We start from the raw sequence: 21,102 nt of genomic DNA, 5'->3' as shown, positions 1-21,102 counted from the left end.
ATATTAAAATTAAAAACAAAACAAAACAGGACGATAAGTTCCAGGGGGCAGAAGCTTGGGGGTTTAAGAAAAGTCATTATATTGGAATGTCATTGTTAAAAATTAAGTTTGTGGAGCGAGCTGTGACCAGTGTACACTGCCAGGCAGCCTTCTGTGACCGGTGAAAGTTAAACATCTGTATTCAGCCTGAAAAATTGTAAGGATGGCGAACATCTGAAAAAGTAAGAGGGTAAACAGGAAAATTTCTCTGGCATGGGACCCTCATGCAGTGGCACAGAACGGTGCAACTTTGTAAGAAACATTTTCACATCAGCACATCGGTAATGAGACTCTATAAGATGTATATCATGCAGCGTTATTTAACTAAGGGTAACTCTAGTAGGCTACGAGGATAACTTTCAAAGAAATGCGCACAAGCCCATATACAGTACGTGCAAACATGGCCTAAGAGATTCACATAAAGGTCATTCATAATAAAAGAGTTCAGTGTACAAAAACATTGCGAAAATAAACTAATAAAGCTTCACAAGATTCCTTGGCAACCCTTGTATCATATACGTGCTGGTTATAAACTACACATACATCTACCTTGCAACATTCATGCGCATGTATTGATCCACGTGAATATAAAATTAACTTGTCCATAGAAGTTAAAAAAAAAGTCCTAATTATCTGGCTAAGTAAGATGGCAGATAAGTCTCAAAAAGCGTTACTTTTGAGATTTATCCAGGTGTCTTAGCCAGATAAGTCGGAACTTAAGCCAGCTTGAGTGCCACCGAACCGCTGAATGCGTACATGATGCGCCCATATTTTTTGAATCTATTTTAAAATTATATGAACGGATAACTTACATTGAAAATTAGGCAGGACTTATCTGTGCAAGTCCCTATTTACATGTATAAGAAAGTCGGCAAACTTTCTAATATGGACGAGTGAAGGGAATTGGCTAGTTTTCCTCCGCCAGTTCACCCAGCTCATCAAGGCTGCCCTGTTTCTTCAGCCCTAGTTCACCCAGACCTCCTACCTGGCCAATAAAACAGTATAAACACGTTTGATATCACTTGGCAGGTATAAAACTATACGTATATGTTGCCATGCATCAGTGTCTCTCGAATTAGCAACTTATGCGTGCATATGTTGGCCCTGCCGTGAAGCACCCTTTTTTACATGTGAATATATAAGCACGTGAAGCCTTATTTATCCGCATATGTTTGATGTTTATAAAATAGAGTGCGCGCGAGTACATGCTATTTATGTGCGCATACGATAATTTTTCCGTGCGCAAGCTTTTATTTATTTATTTATTTAAAAGTATTTCTATTCCGTTTATAGTAAATGTGCTAATCGGATTACACTACAGAGCATCTTTTAAAATGCAAAATGCATACAGCAATTGAATATAACATTAATACAAAATAAAAAATACATAAATACATTAACAATAAAAAAATAAACACTTATTAAGAAAACGCCTGAGTAAACAGATATGCTTAAGATGCTTTCGAAATGACTTTATAACTTCAGAATCTCTCAAGGTTCCAGGTAAAGCATTGCACAAGATAGGCCCAATGATCAAAAATGACCTACAACGTGTTTCTTGCAGATGAACTAATTTAGTGGAAGGAACCACCAAAAGGTTCTTATCAGCAGAATGTAAATTTTGACTAGGGATATAAGGTTGCAAAAGATCAGCTAAATAAGTAGGGCTTTTGTGTTTCAATACCTTAAAAATGAGTAAAAGTAACTTAAACCTTGACCTGACCTTCACAGGAAGCCAATGAAGGTCCTTGAGCCAGGGCATAACATTATCGTATCGCTGTTCCCCCAAATATAAGCCATGCAGCTGAATTTTGCTGACCTGTAAGCTCTAAGCGAGACGTGTGGCAAACCAACAGAAAGAGAGTTGCAGTAATCTACCAAGGGCAATACAAATGCTTGAACAATAGTTTGAAAATCATCTTTATCGAGTACATATTTCGAATGACATAGGAACCATAATTTGAAATTACCACCTTTCAGAATGCTATGCAGATGAGCCTTAAAATTAAGATGACTATCGAAAATCACACCCAGTTTTCGCACCGAACTTGAAAACTGGATCTCAGTGTTTAATAATGGCAAAGATCTAATATGCTTTGCCAAAAAATCTGGATCACAGGAGAAACATATTGCTTCAGTTTTCTGGGCATTCAATAGCAGATGGTTCCTAAGCATCCAATCATTAATAAGTATCCTTCTTTATGGGAAAATACAATTGTAGACCATCTGCATAAAGTCTAAAAGTTATAGACTGCGATTCAAGCGAAAAGTACAAAGATCTCATGTAAATGATAAACAAAACTGAACCCTGAGCAAGCATTTGAAAATTCACCCGTACAATTACGATGCTGTGCTATTTCAGCACCTCGCTATGCAACACACTTTGAACGCCGCTGACTGCAAAGTAAATAAATAATGATGATGATGGGATAGAAGGATACAGCATATAGAAAACAGTTTTCAAAGCAATCGAACTGTGCTAAAACGGATGACCGTGCTCAGATTGCCCTGTCTGAAATGCCCTCCTCTGGCCAGCCTCAAATGCACACGGACTTTCACATTGCGCAAACTATGTTGCTGGGTTTGCAAAGGGCGGGTAGGGTGCATGCTTGGGTCAGTGGTGGGGGAAGGGGGAAACAGCGCACGTGCCTGAGATTTTGCAAAAGTACGCAGTGCTGTTTTTATCCATTTTGGCCACCCGCACAAAACAGCAGACATGAAATACACAGGTGCTTTTAGCACACGCACTTAATAGTTAATTTTCAAAGAGAACCTACCCACGTCCTTTACAGTGTATGCAGGCTATTTGAAGATGACCCCCAAAGGAAACTTTTCATACAACACATCAATTGCCTCACCTTTTTGATTTGCACGGGTTGACCGCCGTTTTAAGGGTGACAGGTATTCCTGGTTGCACAGAGGCTGAGCTGACCTACCCCAGGTGTGTGCTTTATGCAAAGTTACAGAACCTTTAAAAACAGGCTGTACAATTTAGGGTGAAATGTTAGCTGTCTGCTTTGGGTACTGCACAGTGAGGTTTAACATTTTGCTCTGTGTTTCTTTTTTGTCGGCCCAGGACTGGAGAAGACAGACAGGTAGGTTTCTCTTACTTTGCGTTTTCATTCAATATATGTTATTCTTGTCCTCCTTTCTAAAGGGTAACTACGATATGTTAAATACATTTTTTGTTCAATTATCTGAGGAGGGACTATTTGGTACCCAAATTTATTTTTGAGCAAACAAAAAAAAAATTTTTATAAATGTGGCCTGGGATAACACCATAGTTTGAGTTTTTTATCCTGTAATATAGACTGGTTTTTGTGAGCACGGCACCCTTTTTGTCGTACAATTTCAGTAGTTTCGGTGAATCCACGAACCCCAGAAAGAAGACACCCCTGTCCACATCTACTATTATATTACAAGACTGGTGTGATCTTCTTGTCTTTCCAGGCAATGTATTCTGGTTGCTGTATTGGTCCGTTTGAATGTATAAGGGTCAACAAAGAAGTTGCACTTGAGACCTTTTTTATGGATTAACTCAATATATCTGTTACTAGCTTTGCCCCCCCTTCAGGTCACTGATGAGACAGTGCAATTACGCTGGGTTTAAATAGGCAGCAAGTTGTTTATATATGGTAGGAAATTATAACTCCAGGGATGGGGTGAGGGGGAGAGAGGCTTGGTGGAGGGAACAGACACAGTAAAACTCTACAGTTCCAAGGGGCTTACGTCTGACGAGAAAGCCAATGTTTCTATGAATCCTTTAGTGTTTGTTTCAAAACATTTGATCATCCTAATTTCAAATGTTTAGTGGTTCTTGTGTAGTTCTGAAATTCCTTTAAGTACCCTGTGAGGTCATTAAGGGAGGGACAGTCCCTTCAGATAGGGTCACCTACAGAGGTGTCACTTTTTCTGTAATGTGTTACTTTACGTCTGTGAAGGTTTTATTCTTTTTCTTAGTTTTTGATTCACTTCACCAATGTAGCATCCATTTTCACCTTTGTAGCTCTCGAAAGCTAGTTGCAGATGCAGTGAGTTGATCCAATAAAAAGGTCTCACCTGCTACTTGTCTGTTGACTCTTATTTCTACTCTTCAAGACAGAATTAGAGCTGTAGATTGCCATAAGTCATGACAGACTGTAATGTTCTTTCCATGCTTCAGTTATTGCATTATTAGGTTAAATGTCCTTCCCCCAGTGTTCTAAATATGACTATAGGACCACACCATATAGATAAATTACTGCCCGGCTATGACCATGTGATGCCCTCCATGTTTTGTAAGAGATTAAACATAGAAGGCACATGCACCAGTAGAGGTCATTGTTCTTCCTTTAATAAATGAACAGAAAAAGTTAGGTCAAATCTGGCATATCTCAACTTCCTGGGTAAGCTCAACTTCCTGGGTAAGCAGTGCAGTAAGAACTTGAAAACAGCTTTGGAAGAGGTTCACAAGCTGATTCATCAAACAACCCATGGCAAAACCCAGAGGTTTGTCAAATTCAGAAGAAATGGGGCAGCTGGCAAGATCCACCCAAAATCTGTGATGGATTTCCATGGATCAATGGATCCCATTTCCTTGACATTGGTGGCAAAAAAGTAAAATGCAATGGATTTCTCTCTTCCCTCCCCCTGCTTCATGTCTGAGTTCAACCTGTTTTGTGCTAGAGGTGCACATTCGTTTTGTTTAGTTTCATTACTTTATGTGCATGCATTTTTATATTTATAAAATTATATTTTCACACATAAAACACAATTTACATGCATAAGTAATGAAACAAAACAAAAATAAAAACAAGCAATGAAAAAAATGAGACAAGAAAACCAAAATGAATACATTTATTTTGCATGCACATCCCTGTTCTTTGCATCCCTCGTTGCCAAAGTTTGTGAACCAAAGAGTTAGGGAAGAGCTGAAACGAAAAATCTTTGCTTTGTGTGCAAAGTAGATTTCTTTTAGGTTAATTGTTACCAAGAGTTCCTCCAGGTAATAGCTCATGATTAAAATTTATAATTCCCGATAGAGGTAAAGATAAACAATGAAAGACCTGTTCTCTAAAGGGATTATTCTTTCTCATTTGCTTCTTCAGAAATTGTATGCAAGTCCTTGTACTATATTGGGTTTGCTTTTTTTCTAAATATAGCTGTTCTCCTTTGCTTCTTAAATCCTGGGGCAAATTTCTAGCTTTCCGAGAACAATGCTCTAGAGAAGAGCTTATGCAGCTTAACCCTTGCAAGCTCACCTGATCCATGTTTTCCTAGAAAGTCAGAGGCCACTTTACAGGAGCAGGAAGCTTTTTGGGTAAACTTAGGCAAGACAATTAGGGGCAGATTTTAAAAACTTGCACGAGCGCGTACTTTTGTTCGCGCAGCAGGCGCGAACAAAAGTACGCTGGATTTTATAAGATACGCGCGTAGCCGCGCGTATCTTATAAAATCCGGGGTTGGCGTGCGCAAGGGGGTGCACATTTGTGCAACCTGCGCGCGCCAAGCCCAGAGCGCGTTGCCTGTTTCCTCCGCCCTCCCTTCCCCTACCTAACCCACCCCCCCGGCCCTATCTAAACCCCCCCCCCCCCTTACCTTTGTCGGCAAAGTTACGTCTGCTAAAAGCAGACGTAACTTTGCGCGCGTCGGCCGGCTGCCCCGCTCCGTGGTCCGGTCCCGGAGGCTGTTCTGGAGGCCGCGGCCACGCCCCCGGGCCGAAACCACGCCCACGTTGCCGCCCCCGAAACGCCGCGTCATCCCGACACGCCCCCGACAGGAAGCCCCGGGACTTATGCGTGTCCCGGGGCTCTGCGCGCGCCGGCGGCCTATGCAAAATAGGTGCGCCGGCACGCGCGGGCCTTTGAAAATCCGCCCCTTAGTGGGGCTTACCTGGATACATCTGTCACTGAATATATTTGCCTAAAGTTACCTAGATACATTTAGGGCAACATTTTGTCCGAGCAGATTTAACTCGGTGAAGTTTAGCTCAGTAAGTTCTGGAATTCATTGTCAGAGGATGTGGTTAAGGCAGTCAGTGTAGCTGGGTTTAAAAAGATTTGGACAAGTTCCTGGAGAAGAAGTCCATAAACTGCTATTAATCAAGTTTACTTAGGGCATAGCCACTGCTTATTACGGGCATCAGTAGCATGGGATCTGTTTAATGTTTGGGTACTTCCCAGGTACTTGTGTCCTGGATTGGCCACTGTTGAATTTGCCTAGTAGGGCAGATTCTTATGTTTTTGGTGCTCAATATCAATTCTACACTATGGAACTTAAATGTTATCCAGACAGCTCTTTTGAGAATCTGCCTCCATAGTTTTTTGTTTGTTTTCTTAAGGTGAATTTACAGTATATTTTAATGATGCAAGTGTGCCGTCCACTAGTGTAACAGTTGTACCTAAATGAAATTAATTCCTTTTCTTTAGCATTTCTCCACAGTCAGTGACTCATGTAGAAAACATTTCTGAAAGTTTGGAGATCAGACAGACAGCTACAAACGGTATTGACAAGGAGCAAAAGTTAAGAGGTGCTGCTAGTACAGTAGAAACCAAAGAAAGACCAAGGGTGAAAAAAGAGACCCCCACTATTCCCTCAAAAGAGGCTACTCGCATTTCCTCAACAGAAACCTCCTGCACCTCTTCCAAAGTGACTCCTCATCTCACCTCAAAAATGACCATCTACACTACCCCCAAAAAGAACGCGACTGGTTGGCATAGACAAGAATCCAGATCAGAGTCCCATACAGAATCCAAGCGAGAAGCAGTCCAATCTCAAGCTCAACAGAAATCTTCTAGCACTATAACTCTACAAGCCTGCAAAGTACAACCTAAGCCAACAGCAGAAATCGGCCCTCCTGTTGCACAAAATGAGAGAGGTCAGGTGGAGAGGCGAGAGCTTCCGGTGCAGACTCGAAAGACTGCTTCATTGTCCCAACCAAGAGCCAATGAAACCAAAAAGCTTATAACAGAGCAGAAAAGGGAGGCCCCAGGAACTCCTCCAGCATTTGAGATTCGGCCACAGAGTCAGGAGGCACTAGAAGGCCAAGAAGTCATATTCACTTGCAAAGGTATGTGAGACAATATTCCTGCACCTATAGCACCTTTTAAGTCTAATGCATTTTTCTAACTGTACAGAAGAAAAAGATGTCTTTGTATTTTGGTGTACATAGTTAACATTACTTAGCAAAAGTGAGCAAGTATGACAATGCATAAAGTTCAATACATGCTATAGTAAACTGAAATGCCATCATGTTCACCAGTGGGTCCATAGGGTCGCCAACTTTCCAGTATGAAAATTCTGACTACTTGGATGCAGTAAGTAAACTTTTCAGTGATGGTGTTGATCCACTTCCACACACGACTATTATTGTGTAGGACCCCACTGAGATCCCTTCTAACAAGTAAATTGTAAAAGCCCTACGCATGCCAAAGCCGGGAGATATGCGCATATCTTGGGCCAGCATGCACTGCGCGGATTTTAAGAAGCGCCCGAGTACGCGCATATCTCCCCGTACGCACACAAATAGGAAAGGCAAAAAAAAAAAAAAAGGAGTGGGTGGGAATGTGTCCTGGGCGGGACAGGGGCGGTCTGGGTCCTGTAACATGAAATGTGTGTGTAAGTATTTATGCACACAAGCGCGCACCGTTCCCTTACCGCGTAACTTTACTTCTGCTATGGATGGCGTATAAGTAACGAATCAAAAAAACAATAAGACTAGTTAGGGGGTTTTAAGGATTGGGAGTAAAAGGGAGGCATATTAACTAGGGGGGAAGGGACTGAGGAAACTGGTAATTGCGTCAGTGTGCATATCTAATAAAATGCCCCCACTTGTGCAGTAGTGCCGGCATTTGCACGCACGCACGTGTATGCGCATCTGCGCGTGTACAGCCGATTTTATATCATGTGCACATATACGTGCATATGTTATAAAATGGCTGCGTCCGTTAGCACAAGTTGGCATATGCAGTTACCGTGTAAGGAGGGTGGCCTAATATCTAAGTCATGCAGCGTAGCAGGAATGGACAACCTGGCACTCATCGAATGCCACAAAACCAGAATTCATAGAGATAGGGAAATGCCGTAACTTTTACGGGGGGGAGGGGAAAATGTCCATACACCTGAAAGAAAAGGCCAAGCTTCTCTCTCCTCCCACCAGACCCAAAGACTCACAGATCCACACGCATGATATTGGTTCTGAGTCATCCCCCTTAGAGTTTCGTGTTATGGCCTCTAGTTCTACGGTTTCTTTTCCAATGGAAAAGGTTTGAAATGTGTGCATCATTAATACCTGCAGGTATCTGAAGATCTGTATTATATCTCCCCTGCACCTCCTCTTCTCTAGGGCAGTGGTTCTCAACCTTTTTTTGGCCGGGTCACACCTGATAGATGGTTCTCACGTGCGTGACACACTGAACATGTGACCATCGCGGGGCTAAATGTAAACATGCACTCTGCATCCACAGGAATCCCCTCAACCCCCAGCAATGAGTGCAGAGCAGATCTAGGGCATTACCCGTACAACTCACCATACAAAAAAAGATATTCTGGTTCTGATGACATCTCAGTAAAAGCAAAACAAACTCCCTTTACTACCAGGCACAATAGCCTTCCTTATGAAAAGACAGTAATTTACCACTAATGCATGTCCTATTGAGAAAACACAACAAATAAGATTGATACAAATACCTACGTGCTAGTAAAATACCTCACCTCGGTCACACACCCAGAACTGACCACCAAGTACAGAAAAACCACAAATTATAAATATGGAGACAGAAACTGGAATGGAAAACCAAAAAAGCTACTCTGCATGCAGTGCGAACCTGGAGAAATGGAAAGAGAAATATAGCACCTATCAGACTCTCAGGATTTGTAATAATGCACACAAACTAACCCGCACAAAGTTACACCTGTATTATGGAACACACGCAAACAGTAACAACCCTATCTAAGAAACACAACTATTAAACCAGGCCCTAAACACTAATACATTTCCTATTGGGAAAACAGAATAAGCCAAGCTGCTATAGAGCCCCACACAGAAATAATTGAAAAGCTATACTAAAAATGTTACAAAACAGTTGCTGAACAGAATAATATCCAACAATTAAAAACTCATAAAAATTATTAAAACATGTCCAAATATCAATAAAATATTTCAAAACAGCAGACATCGCATAATACCCTGTAATTAAAATGGCAGTCAATCAAGAAAAATAAATTTAAAAAGCCACCTTTACTTACCCTCTCCAGCAACTCTCCTACTCCTTTCCCTTCCAGGCCAAAAGCACTCACCAGAAGCAGCAAGGACTGCTGAAGCTCTGTCCTCACAGTCCTCTTCCTTAGCACCCACAACCAGTCACACACACACACACACAAACACACACACACACACAATTAGACTCCACGACCAGTCTCGGTCTCTCTCATCTTCCTGACCAGTCTCTCTCTCTCTCACACAGAAACACATCACCTCCCTGACCAGTCGCTCTCTCAATCACACTCATGCTGTCTTATACACAAGCTCTCAATCACACACAAATGCTCTTGCACCCATGCATACCAGCTCTCACCCAGGCACCAATTCACACCCACAAGCTCTCACCCAGGCTTCCATTCACACCCACACACACAAGCTCTCACCCAAGCACCCATTCATACCCACACACACAAGCTCTCACCCAAGCACCCATTCACACCAGCTCTCACCCTGGCATCCATTCTCACCCACAGGTCTTTCTCACCCAGGCACCCATTCACACCCACAGACACAAGCTCTCACTTAGGCACCCATTCACACCCTCAGACACAAGCTCTCACTTAGGCACCCATTCACACCCACAGACACAAGCTCTCATCCAGGCACCCATTCACACCCTCAGACACAAACTGTAACCCAGGCACTCATTCACACTCTCAGACACAAGCTCTCACCCAGGAACCCATTCACACCCTCAGACACAAGCTGTAACCCAGGCATTCATTCATACACAGACACACCATCTCTCACCCAGGCACCCATTCACACCCTCAAACACAAGCTGTCATCCAGGCACTCATTCACACACAGACACACAAGCTCTCACTTAGGCACCCATTCACACCCACACACACCATCTCTCACCCAGGCACCCATTCATACCCTCAGTCACAAGCTCTCACCCAGGCACTCATTCACACACAGACACACAAGCTCTCACCAAAAACGACTTCTTCCTTCACTGCAGGGATGGGCTCCAGTTCCCCCGCGGCTTTACTCCGCCGGGCCTTCTTTTTTCGCCGCCACGGGGATGGGCTCCCGTGGCGGCCTTGCTTGGTCGGGGTCAGGTTTTCCTCTTTGCCGCCACGGAGATGGGCTCCGGTGGCGGCCTTGATTGGTTGGGGTCGGGTTTTCCTCTTCACCGCCACGGGGATGGGCTCCCGTGGCGGCCTTGATTGGTTGGGGTCGGGTTTTCCTCTTCACCGCCACGGGGATGGGCTCCGGTGGCGGCCTTGCTTCGTCTGGGTCAGGTTTTCCTCTTCACCGCCACGGGGATGGGCTCCCGTGGCAGCCTTGCTTCGTCAGGGTTCGACACTGCCATTCCTCCCACCTCACCCCCGGGCTATACGATGCCTGCCTCACCAGCCAATCAAAGGTTTCCTCCCTTCTTCCTACTCCCACTGGCAGGTAGAAGGGAGGAGGCTTCCGATTGGCCTGTGCAGGGGCAGGCAGAATGAAGGAGGCTTCCCATTGGGCAGTGGGGGTAGGAAGAAAGGAGGCTTCCAGTTGGCCCACGGGGGCTGGAAAAAAGGAGAAGGAAAGTACAATGGGGCAGTGGGACACCGGGAGTCGCGACACACCTGCCGGTGTTTGGCGACATACTGGTGTGTCGCGACACATCGGTTGAGAAGCGCTGCTCTAGGGTATACATATTCAGATCCTTTAGCCTCTCCCCGTAGGTCTTCTGAAACGGATACCACACCATTTTGATCACCTTCCTTTGGACCGTTTCCATCCTGTCTCTGTCTTTTGAGATATGGTCTCCAGAACTGAACACAGTACTCCAGCTCATAAGAAGAAAAAGTATCTTGTAGAAATCAAGAGCACCAGGATATGTATTGTAGGGGGAGCCAAAATGTTTGTGTGAATAATGATCTTTGGTTTTGATCCCTACTAAAGAACTTTGATTAAAGTAGGTGTGTTTTTCCCCTTTATTTTAAGTTTTACAAGGAGCTTGCTTGAGAAGAATCCAACTTAGGCTGTTGCAAAACCTATAGAGGCCACCTTCGGTGCTTAATTAAAAAAAGATGCAGCATTTCCAACCTTCCCATTTTCTTTGGAGTTTTTCATTCCTTATAAAGTCTGACAGTCTATTATAGGGATAATATAATAGTGTTATAAAGCAATAGCGGGATTGGCAACCATTTATTATTTCACAATCTTGTTTCTGCCATAGTAAGTCTCATCCAATGTCCCAGTTTAATGTAATTCTCAATCTGTAGGTTTCATCACAGAATACCCATCCTGTCCTAGAATCTGCTCCCTGCCACTGATTTTATCCTTTTTAACATACCATTTTTATTTAATATTCAAAGAGTGCCAGAAATGATTCAGAAAGGTCAGAATGAATCGCATGACTCTATCTGGGGTTCCTCCTGGACACGGAGGAGATCTGTTCATTGAGATGGCCATAATGGCTGGGGTGTGCTTAACGTTTCTTATTATTAGATCTACTGAACTGCTTGCTATACTGAGCTGTAGACCTGATTTGCATTTGTCTTCATCACGTTGCTCTTTTACGTCTGTGCGTTTTACTAAATAGTATTAAACAAATTACTGCAAGAAGGATCAGGAGAGTGAGGGGATGATCAGGGTGGGTGCAAAAAAAAGCATTGGACCCTGGACGCCCACGGTACACCACTGAGTTTGGTGGTTCGTGTCTTTTTTTTTTTTTTTTTTTTATATGTGGACTTTTGAACAGCAGACTTCGTCATGAAGAATTAAATACCAAAGGCCAGATGTATTCCTGAAACGGGACGCTGCGTGGGCAATTTTCAGAGCAATTTGCTTGGATAAACTGCCCTGGCTGAAAGTTTTTGCAGGCTTTCATGTTGTGTGTAAGATTGGCCACCAGAAAGAGATGTTTAGGTTGCAGGAGTAACGTACGTACATCGACATTTTCAACAGTATGCATGCTGTTTTTGCAGACCCCCTCCCCCCCTTCAGGCACCTGCAGAAATAGCATGCAGCCCCTGTAGGCAATTTTCAAAGGAAAACTACAGCAACCGGGGTCCTTTTCCTTTGCTAATCAGCTGCAGTGTTCACAGGTGCAAAGTGTGTGTGTACATTTTGCAACACCGCGGCCTGGGTCAGCACCGGGCATAATCATGGGTGTGATTTTTAACTCTGCCCGCAAAATCCGTGGGCAGTGCATGTTATCTTTTACCGCGGAGTTTATACTAATTCTCATGTACGGGTAGACTTTCACTTGTGAAAACATTCCCGCACGCATTTACACCTAACAGCGTTGTGCGGGTAAAGTTGCCGAAGGAAAAAAAACGTAATTTTGAAAACGCAAGAGCGTGTACATCGTTCCTGATGTACACGCAATGACAAGAGGCGTTCCCCAGGAATGCCTCTTGTCATTGCATAGAAGCCCTAGTAGAGTATTTTTATTTATTTATTTAATTTTACTGCATTACATGTGAGAGTGGCCCTGAAAATTAAGCCTCTCTCCCACCCCCCATGCCAATTCTTTCTTTTTGATGGCTCAGGAATGCAGCACCTCTGCAACACCAGCAACTCTGAAGACCACAGCTCGTCACAGAGGGTGTTTGGTCGAGTGTTTCTCATGACTCGCTTACAGACGGTCCTAATTAAAATGATTGTGTTTCCTTTTTCTTCATCAGTAGATCGAAGTTTGGCGTTTTAGAAGAGATAGGAGACCAGGGAATGTTTCTCGGGTGCGTTTCTCATGCACTCTCAAATTCTTTTCTCAGGACAAATGTGAACAATTTGCAGGCACATTTTTGTTGTTAAATTGTTTAAAAAGTTAATCTTGGCAAGCCTCTGGCTTTTAAAGATCCCGAGTATCCATGAATGCAGTGCACACGCATGTGAGTTAGATAAGGACAAAACGGTTGTTTTATACTCGGTGTGTATTGAATGGGCACTAATCTTTCTGGCCTATTTCCATTTCTGTGACCAAGCTGTTAAGCCAGCCCATTCGCTCTGTGGCAGAGCTGTGAAGGGACCTAGATATGATTCTCAGATCAGGTCTTCCACTCTCCAGGTCAGCTGGGGTTGAAGATGCCTGGGAGACAGCAGTCACTGCCCCTGGGAAGGGGAGGGAGCCCCAGTCGCTCAACAGCAACATCTAGTGGCCAGACGTAACTTCCACGTTAACCAGGTTCTGGAGGACTTGTGGCTCCTGGGCCAAGAGCTGATGCTGGGTGATTGGACTAAGTAGCTTGGATTGGGAATATAAAATAAGGGGAAACAATGCTGGTTGGGTTTAAAAGAATGTTTATGGTACTGGATCCAAGCCTCGGTTCTGGTAGAGCGGGAAGTATAAATGAGCAGGAGGATAGTGCTGGGCCAAAAAAACTTAACAACCTAAGGTAAAATCTGCAGAATGCTATTTTACATCATGTTGAGTGGGCACCGGAGGACTGCGGGCGCAGCTGTGAAAGTGACTGGGAGAGTGTGCAGACACGTGCAGCGCTACTTTTTTAACATTAACGTCTGGCTGGTTATAAAGCAGCGGTTGTAGTAACAGACGCACTTTGCAGATGTGGCATTATCATATTTATTGCAGACACTGGAATAAATATTTCATAAAACCCTCCCAAGTAAAGGGACTGCACATAATATATCGGGATGTGTTCAGTGACAGAATGGAGAGAGGAGAGCAGCAGGAGCCGCCTTTAACACTGAAGGGAGTGGCACTCTGCTCTTCGCAGCAGGGTCATCACTGCTGTACTTGGTGGGAAAAAAACAGAGGATGAAAAATACTTGCCATGAGCTTGTGGCTCTTTAGAGTTCTCTTCAAAATGTAATGTTCTTGCGGCTAGTCTTTTTATGAATTCTGATGACAGGGTTATTAACGTCGGAGACTGGTGTAGGGATAGGAATGAAAGGAGAGAGGCTTGGTAGAGTAGGCTGTACAGATAAAATCACCACCACCACTTAAGCCATATAAAAATTGTTCTTCAAAACTGGTACACAATGGATAGTTTGAGATGGATAAAGGGCTTTGTGTCCCTCAAGGGGAAGCCTTCAGATTGTCGTCTCAGTGATGTGTTGCGTTACCTTCCTTATTTATACTTCCAGTGCTCATTAATTCATGTCTTCCTCCTAAAGGTGTCTTTGGAGGCCTCATGCATGCCTTCACTTGTGACCACCAGGAGCACAAACACAATTTCGCTTTTTGTAGCTCCATAGTATGTCCTCCTGCCTTCTGAATACTGCCAAATGTAAACAGCTTGTCCCAGTGATCCACATCTTGTCTTTTTACATCCTTGTAGGCTGTATTTGTAACCACCCCTAACTCCATTATCTAGTTTCAGGGAAACCCATACCAGAGGTGGAATGGTTCAAAGATGGCTCCCCACTGAAGGGAAGAGAAGGCATGCAAATAAATGAGAGAAATGGATTTCACTCTTTACGTCTGATGACAGCCCAGGTGGCAGACAGTGGTTCCTACACCTGTAGGATCTCCAACAACAGAGGACGTGCCTCCAGCACCTGGATATTAAATGTAGAAAGTAAGTGATTTGGGTGAGCAGAAGTCTGCTTAGCACTAGCCTTTTTGTAAGTGCATTCAAATTTCTGAATGGACATGAGGTCACAAGGTTTCTCAAAAATATTTTTCTCTTGTTGACCTTTTTATTGATTCTAAGGTTGGCATTTGTCTTTATCCTTTAACAGATAACATCTTCTTCCTAGCAGTATCCCTTACCACCACTGCCACCCTGTAGACTTTACTCAGTAAAGAATATTTAGGAAGCCCTTTCTTGGAGATGGATTATCTTTGTAGCCCGGCCCAGAGGTGTGGACTGCATAATGATGGCTTCCCCCTTGGTGAATGGACTTTTCAGGGGAGCTGTCCCTAAAATGAGTATTCTAGTGGTGAACCTAACACTTTTACCTGCGAGCCAGTGAACTCACCAAAGTGTAGGAACCACTGTACTGTGGAAAAGTCCACTTTTAATGTGCAATCTAATTTGGGTTCCTACAATAAAAAGATCAATACTTATTAAAGCTTAATGATCTGATCTATTACAGATTTTTTTTCTATAAGTACAGAGCAGGAAAAAGCTCTTGCATCACCACCTGAATTTTAAATGAATGAAAGTCAGGGTCAGTTCAGTGCCTGTTCCGTTTGGATCTCTGTCCTCCCCATGCTTGTTGCCTAGTGAAACACCTACAGCTGGAGGTGATGTTGGTTGGCATTCTAAGAGTTTACTGAGATTCCCTCAATGACTAGTTTATAAACGCCACTCATTAATATTCATTACTGTCAACAACATGTTCCTTTGCACTCAGGACTTGCATATTCACTGTGGAAATCCTGAACACTAGACCAGTTTTCAGCCTTACCTCCATTGCTTGCAAATATATATCTCATTCATATTCATTTTGGAAACCTTGAAACCCAGACCAGTGTGTGGATCCTCGTGGACCATATTTGGGGACCTCTGTTCTAAGGTATACTTAAATCTTAAACAGCTTCTGAACAAAATGCTAGCATGACTTCTCTCAATCATTTAATAACATGTTTTTGTAAACTATTCATTTTTATGTTAAATCATTATTAACTATCTATGGTATAGCATCCTTTCTTTGCTGCTGGCCTCTGTTCATTTTTTTCCCTCAGCAACCTTTTCTACTCCTCAAATTTGTATTCCCAGCAGGAGGCAAGTCCAGCCATGGCTCAGCTGTGACACTTTCTGGCCGGGCTGGGGGATGCACCTGCCCTAAGCACCAGTACAAGGCACAATCCGCAGCAACTGACTGAGGATTCTTTCAACAGTGACTGGGCTAATTAAAAGGAGGTTAAAAAATGGGGGGCCCTCACCCCTAAGTAGTTGCAATGTAGTTGCAATTGAACTGGAAAGGCAAAGGAAACTGTGGCTGCTTCCCCCTCCAAGAAAAGTTCCTTTTTATTCTCAAGGAGTAGCCCTATTCTGGCTATGCATAGTGCTCCATTTGATCAGATGGACAGGGGTCACCTTCTCAGCTAAGGGGAGCCTGGGGTAACTCACCCAAAGTGAGGAAATCAGATCTCCTGGGTTGGGGGCTGGCGGCAGGCAGGCCTGCAGGGCTGAGGACACTCACACAAACACTACCTCCACAAATTCACTGTCCACCTCAGAGGGTGCGCTCCAACGAAAGATAATTTATTCAAATAAACTGTTCAATCAGTCCAACAACTGAAGCAATCACACTTCCATAAAAAATCAACAAGTTTCCCTCTCGATCCTTTCCCAAGAGTTCAGAAGAAATTCAAGTCACAGAACTGTGCACAGATCTCTCTTCAGCCTTTAACGAGGCCCAACTTCTGTAGCATTCACAGCGGTTTAAATCCAACTTGCTACTCACAGCTTTTAGGATGGCTGCAAGGCAACTCACTCACTCCTGCTGTAGATGAAATGCAGCTCCCCAAGCCTGCTCAGAGATTCCAGTCCGGCCCAGGTCCTGAAGGGCCCTCCTTACAGTTCCCTTGTTCACTCTGTAACTCCAATATTACATTCTTCAGTTGTCTTTCACTTTCCTCAGGCTTCCTAAGACACCCGTGGGGTATCTCTGCCCAAATCCTTCTCCTTTCCCCCTGAAAACCCAACAAAAGGGGGGAAGGGGGGGGGGGTGTCACAGCTACCTCCTTCTCCTGGCTTGGTGACGTTCTAACCAGGGTAATGTTCCCTTTCCAAAACTCAGCCCTTATCAGAGAGTTACAATCCACTCCCTCTGACGATTGGATGATCTTACAATTCCTGGAGCCTTTCCCCTTTCCTTAGGAGGAAACACCAATCTCTCAACCATTGTGTGCACTGCACCTTCTCTTTGGCACACAGGGGCCACATCTATAATACTAATTTTTTAAATTTCACATCAAGTCAGATGCTCATGATTCCAGCTCGGGTCTCGAAACCTGGGCCAACAAGATGGCAGCTGGAATCTCAACTGGCCGGTCCTAGAAGGGCCTCCTGAAAGTCTCACCTGTGCCAGTCCTTGCTTCTCTCGCCATAAAAAGATAAAAAATATGCAGCAGGGTGGAAACATCAAAAACCCATGAGCCTTTTTCCTTCATGCCCTTCCAAACCTTGTGATGCTGTAATATATTTCAGCCTCACATGGGTAGTGTAAAGCACATGTCAGGGTATCATGTTCTACTCCTCAAGCCAGATCATAATGCAAAGCATGAAAGGACAGAAAAAAAAAAAGAAATTTCTTTGATCATGAAAAGTTCTTTTCTTTTCTTTTTTTTTCAGGGGAAAACTTCGGACTGATTTTCATTACAAAAGGTTTCTTTCTTTACAGTTCTTAACTTGCATTAAGGTGGAAATGATTTTTTCCGCCTGTGGGCTTGGGCAGGAGTTCCAAGCTGATACATTTTACTTGCCTTAAAAGTCACACGTGCATCCTCTCGGGCTGATGCTAGAGTTGCAAACAGTCTAAAGGAGGAATTAACTTTGAAATGTCTTTTGTCTCCGTAACCCCTCCTTAAAATTGGGTACAGAGGGGGACATAAAGTTATTTGTAAGTTGTTTGGGGAAGGGACCCTGGCTAGCTTTTACTTCTCTTCCCATCCCAAGGTGTAGGTCCTTCGGACTAGGGGTGGAAAGGAGTCCTCTCCAGTCCCAGTACGGGGTGACCTGTGAGCTGTGCTGGAGCTCCTTCATGCTGATGTGCGCTATGTGTTGTATACAAAACAAACCACACTCGGATCATGATACGGTTTCATTGAATGACACAATTAAATGTGGTAAATCACACACCAGAGTTTCTGCAGTTCTTCTCTTAATTACAAATCTTTTCTCCTGTATCTGGGCCCTAGTCTTTAGTAGGCCAGGAATCCATCCACACGTCTGGATTTGATGGTACGGAGGTTCCTCACGGGTTAAGGCCCCTTGTAAGTGGGGAAAACCCCCTCCCGAAATGGTACAAAATTCTATCTTGGCACAAAGTTAATATCTCTATCCCTCAGGGTTCTTTGTGAATGCCAGATGGGTGTCCTCCCTTGATGTAAATCTTTTACTTGCAGTTAGTAGATTAATCTTCTGGTGGGATCCCTGGTGGTAGGAAAAGCAAGTTTGCTTATCGTAAACGATGTTTTCCGTAGATAGCAGATGAATTAGCCATGCTGTCTGGGTACGTTCTCCGTGCCACTAGGTGGCAGAGCTCTCTAAGATCACCTAAAGTCTTTTGACGAGGGGGCTCCCTCCTGCCCATCCTTATGCCTGTGCTTGAGGCTCCTCAGTCTGTGTTAAAGCAAGACGATATGCAATGACGGAACTGTCCAGGGAGGTGGGAGGGTCAGCATGGCTAATTCATCTGCTATCTACAGAAAACACCGTTTACGGTAAGCAAACTTGCTTTTTTCCCATAGATAAGCAGCTGAATTAGCCATGCTATCTGGGAGTCCCCAGCTGAAGTATTGAGCGTAGTAATTAAGTCTTGATTGGTATGACAGTTATTGCTCAATACGCAATAAGAGGCGGACAGTTCTGAAGATATGGAAACTAATTAGTGTTCTTTTGGAGAATGGTCCGCCCCATTTGTCCGACATCCTTCGTCTGCTTGTCCAAACAATAGTGGGATGCGAAGGTGTGAAGTGAAGACCATGTGGCTGCTTTGCAGATATCTGATAAAGGAACATTGTGAAAATGGGCCACAGAAGCAGCCATGGCACGAATTTGGTGTGCTTTGGGTGTGGTAGATAACGATTCCGCACGCTTCTGGTAACAGAAACGTATACAGTTTGTAAGCCAGGAAGATAATGTTCTCTTTGAAACTGGAAAACCTGGCGCATTTGGGTTAAATGAGAGAAAGAGCTGTGAGGGTCTGGTAGGAGAATGAGTGCGTTGTTTGTAATATGCAAGAACACGTTTACAGTCCAATGAATGAAGACATTTCTCTCTGTCATCTGTATGTGGTTTAGGATGAAAGATCGGCAGTGTTATGGTTTGGTTCAAATGAAAGTAGAAATTACTTTAGCAGAAAATTAGGGTGTGTATGTAGAGTAACTTTGTCATGGTAGAATTCCAGGTAAGGTGAGTAGTGAACCAGAGCTTGAAGTTCGCTGATTCTTCTTGCGGAAGTGAGAGCAACTAAGGAAAGGTACCTAAGATGGCAAGTGTCCATTGGTTCAAAGGGTGGTAGCATAAGTTGTTCTAACACTGAGTTAACATCCCATGGTATTGGAGGTTTTTTGATTGGAGGTCGTAAATGTAGAACGCCTTTCATAAAGTGGGAAACGAGAGCATGACATGCTATAGATTTTCCATTAAGAAGATTGTGATAAGCTGATATCGCGCTTAGATGAACGCGTAATGAAGCAGTGGCTAAGCCTTGTGTATAAAGGACATGGAAATAAGTGAGTAGTTTCTCGGGTGGAATTTGTTGCCAGAGGATGTGGTTAGTGCAGTTAGTATAGCTGTGTTTAAAAAAGGATTGGATAAGTTCTTGGAGGAGAAGTCCATTACCTGCTATTAAGTTCACCAAGAGAATAGTTACTGCCATTAGCAATGGTAACTTGGAATAGACTTAGTTTTTGGGTACTTGCCAGGTTCTTGTGGCCTGGATTGGCCACTGTTGGAAGCAGGATGCTGGGCTTGATGGACCCTTGGTCTGACCCAGTATGGCATTTTCTTATGTTCTTATGACATGTGAGTGGATCTATATTCATAGTAGTACACCATGTGGCATAACATTTACATTTACATTGATAGTTTAATCGAGTAGATAGTTTCCTCGATGCCACTAAAATTTCTTAGATGTGGAGAGATGTTTAAGTTCTGGAAAGTGAGCCATTCAATCTCCATGCAATGAGATTCAGGGACATGTGGCGTGGATGAAGAAGTGAGCCCTGCTCCTGGGTGAGAAGAGTGGGAGCTTTCCCCAGAGGAATTGGTTCGCAGATTTATAGATGGAGCAGGTAAGAGTACCATAGTTGATGCGGCCATGCTGGTGCGATCAGAATTAAGTTTGCTTTGTCTTCGATATATCTCTGTATAGTGCGAGAGATCAGTGGAATTGGAGGGAACACATAAAGTAGATTTTGAGACCAATCCAGTAGAAATGCGTCTTGTATCAATCTGTGAGCACTGGGGTAAACTGAGCAGAAAAGGGGAACCTTTCTGTTGCTTTCTGTTGCAAAAGGTCTAAGTGGGGAAGATTCCATATTGAAAATATCCGGTCGGCTACCAATTGATCCAATTCCCATTCGTGTGGGTGAAAAATTCTGCTTAATTTGTCAGCTTTGGAATTGTTGATTCCCGGAATATATGTGGCTTGTAGGGAAATTTTCCTGCTGTGAGACCAGTCCAGAATGTCAACGGCTTCCTTGCAGAGGTTCCATGAACCGGACCCTCCTTGCTTGTTTATGTAAAACATCGCTACTTGGTTGTCGGTATGGATCATGATGATGCGGCATAGTAGTTTGTGTTCGAAGGCTCGAAGAGCATATTTGATGGCTCACAATTCCAGGAGATTGATATGATAAGTTCGTTCCTGGAGTGACCACAATCCTTGAGTTTGTAGATTGGCAAGATGGGCTCCCCATCCCGTCGGCGAGGCATCTGTGGTGAGAATTAATTGATGCCGTATAGGTCTCAGTGGTGAGCCTTCTGTTAATGTTGGTGGACGAATCCACTAATGAAGATCCTTTTTCATACTGGTCATCAATTTTCTTTGAGTGGACAAGGGACTCCTGAACTGAGACCACTGGTGCTTCAACCCCATTGAAGGTGACAGATGTGTAGTCTCGTGCTCTGGACGACATATGTACATGATGCCATATGACCCAGGATAGTCAAGATTTGGTGGGCAGAGGTAACCGTAAGGTTTATGAGATGGTGGGCCAGAGAAGTAAGTGCTAT

The 21,102-nt window shown here is 43.7% G+C and overlaps 1 protein-coding gene across 3 annotated transcripts in view; it reads left to right on the top strand.

The window, feature by feature from the left end:
- The window catches only part of MYLK (myosin light chain kinase), a 741,434-nt gene that overhangs the window by 294,564 nt on the left and 425,768 nt on the right, over positions 1 to 21,102 (top strand). For all 3 annotated transcript variants that reach the window (XM_029605228.1, XM_029605226.1, XM_029605227.1), the window contains 3 exons: positions 3,116 to 3,134; positions 6,447 to 7,087; positions 14,563 to 14,766. In XM_029605228.1, coding sequence (XP_029461088.1) covers positions 3,116 to 3,134; positions 6,447 to 7,087; positions 14,563 to 14,766 — 864 coding nt within the window. The remainder of the gene's footprint in view (positions 1 to 3,115; positions 3,135 to 6,446; positions 7,088 to 14,562; positions 14,767 to 21,102) is intronic.

This window comes from Rhinatrema bivittatum, chromosome 6, assembly GCF_901001135.1.
Source record: "Rhinatrema bivittatum chromosome 6, aRhiBiv1.1, whole genome shotgun sequence".
NCBI classification, from domain to species: domain Eukaryota; kingdom Metazoa; phylum Chordata; class Amphibia; order Gymnophiona; family Rhinatrematidae; genus Rhinatrema; species Rhinatrema bivittatum.
The sequence above is the reverse complement of the archived record's forward strand: the minus strand, read 5'-3'. Positions and strand labels throughout refer to the sequence as shown.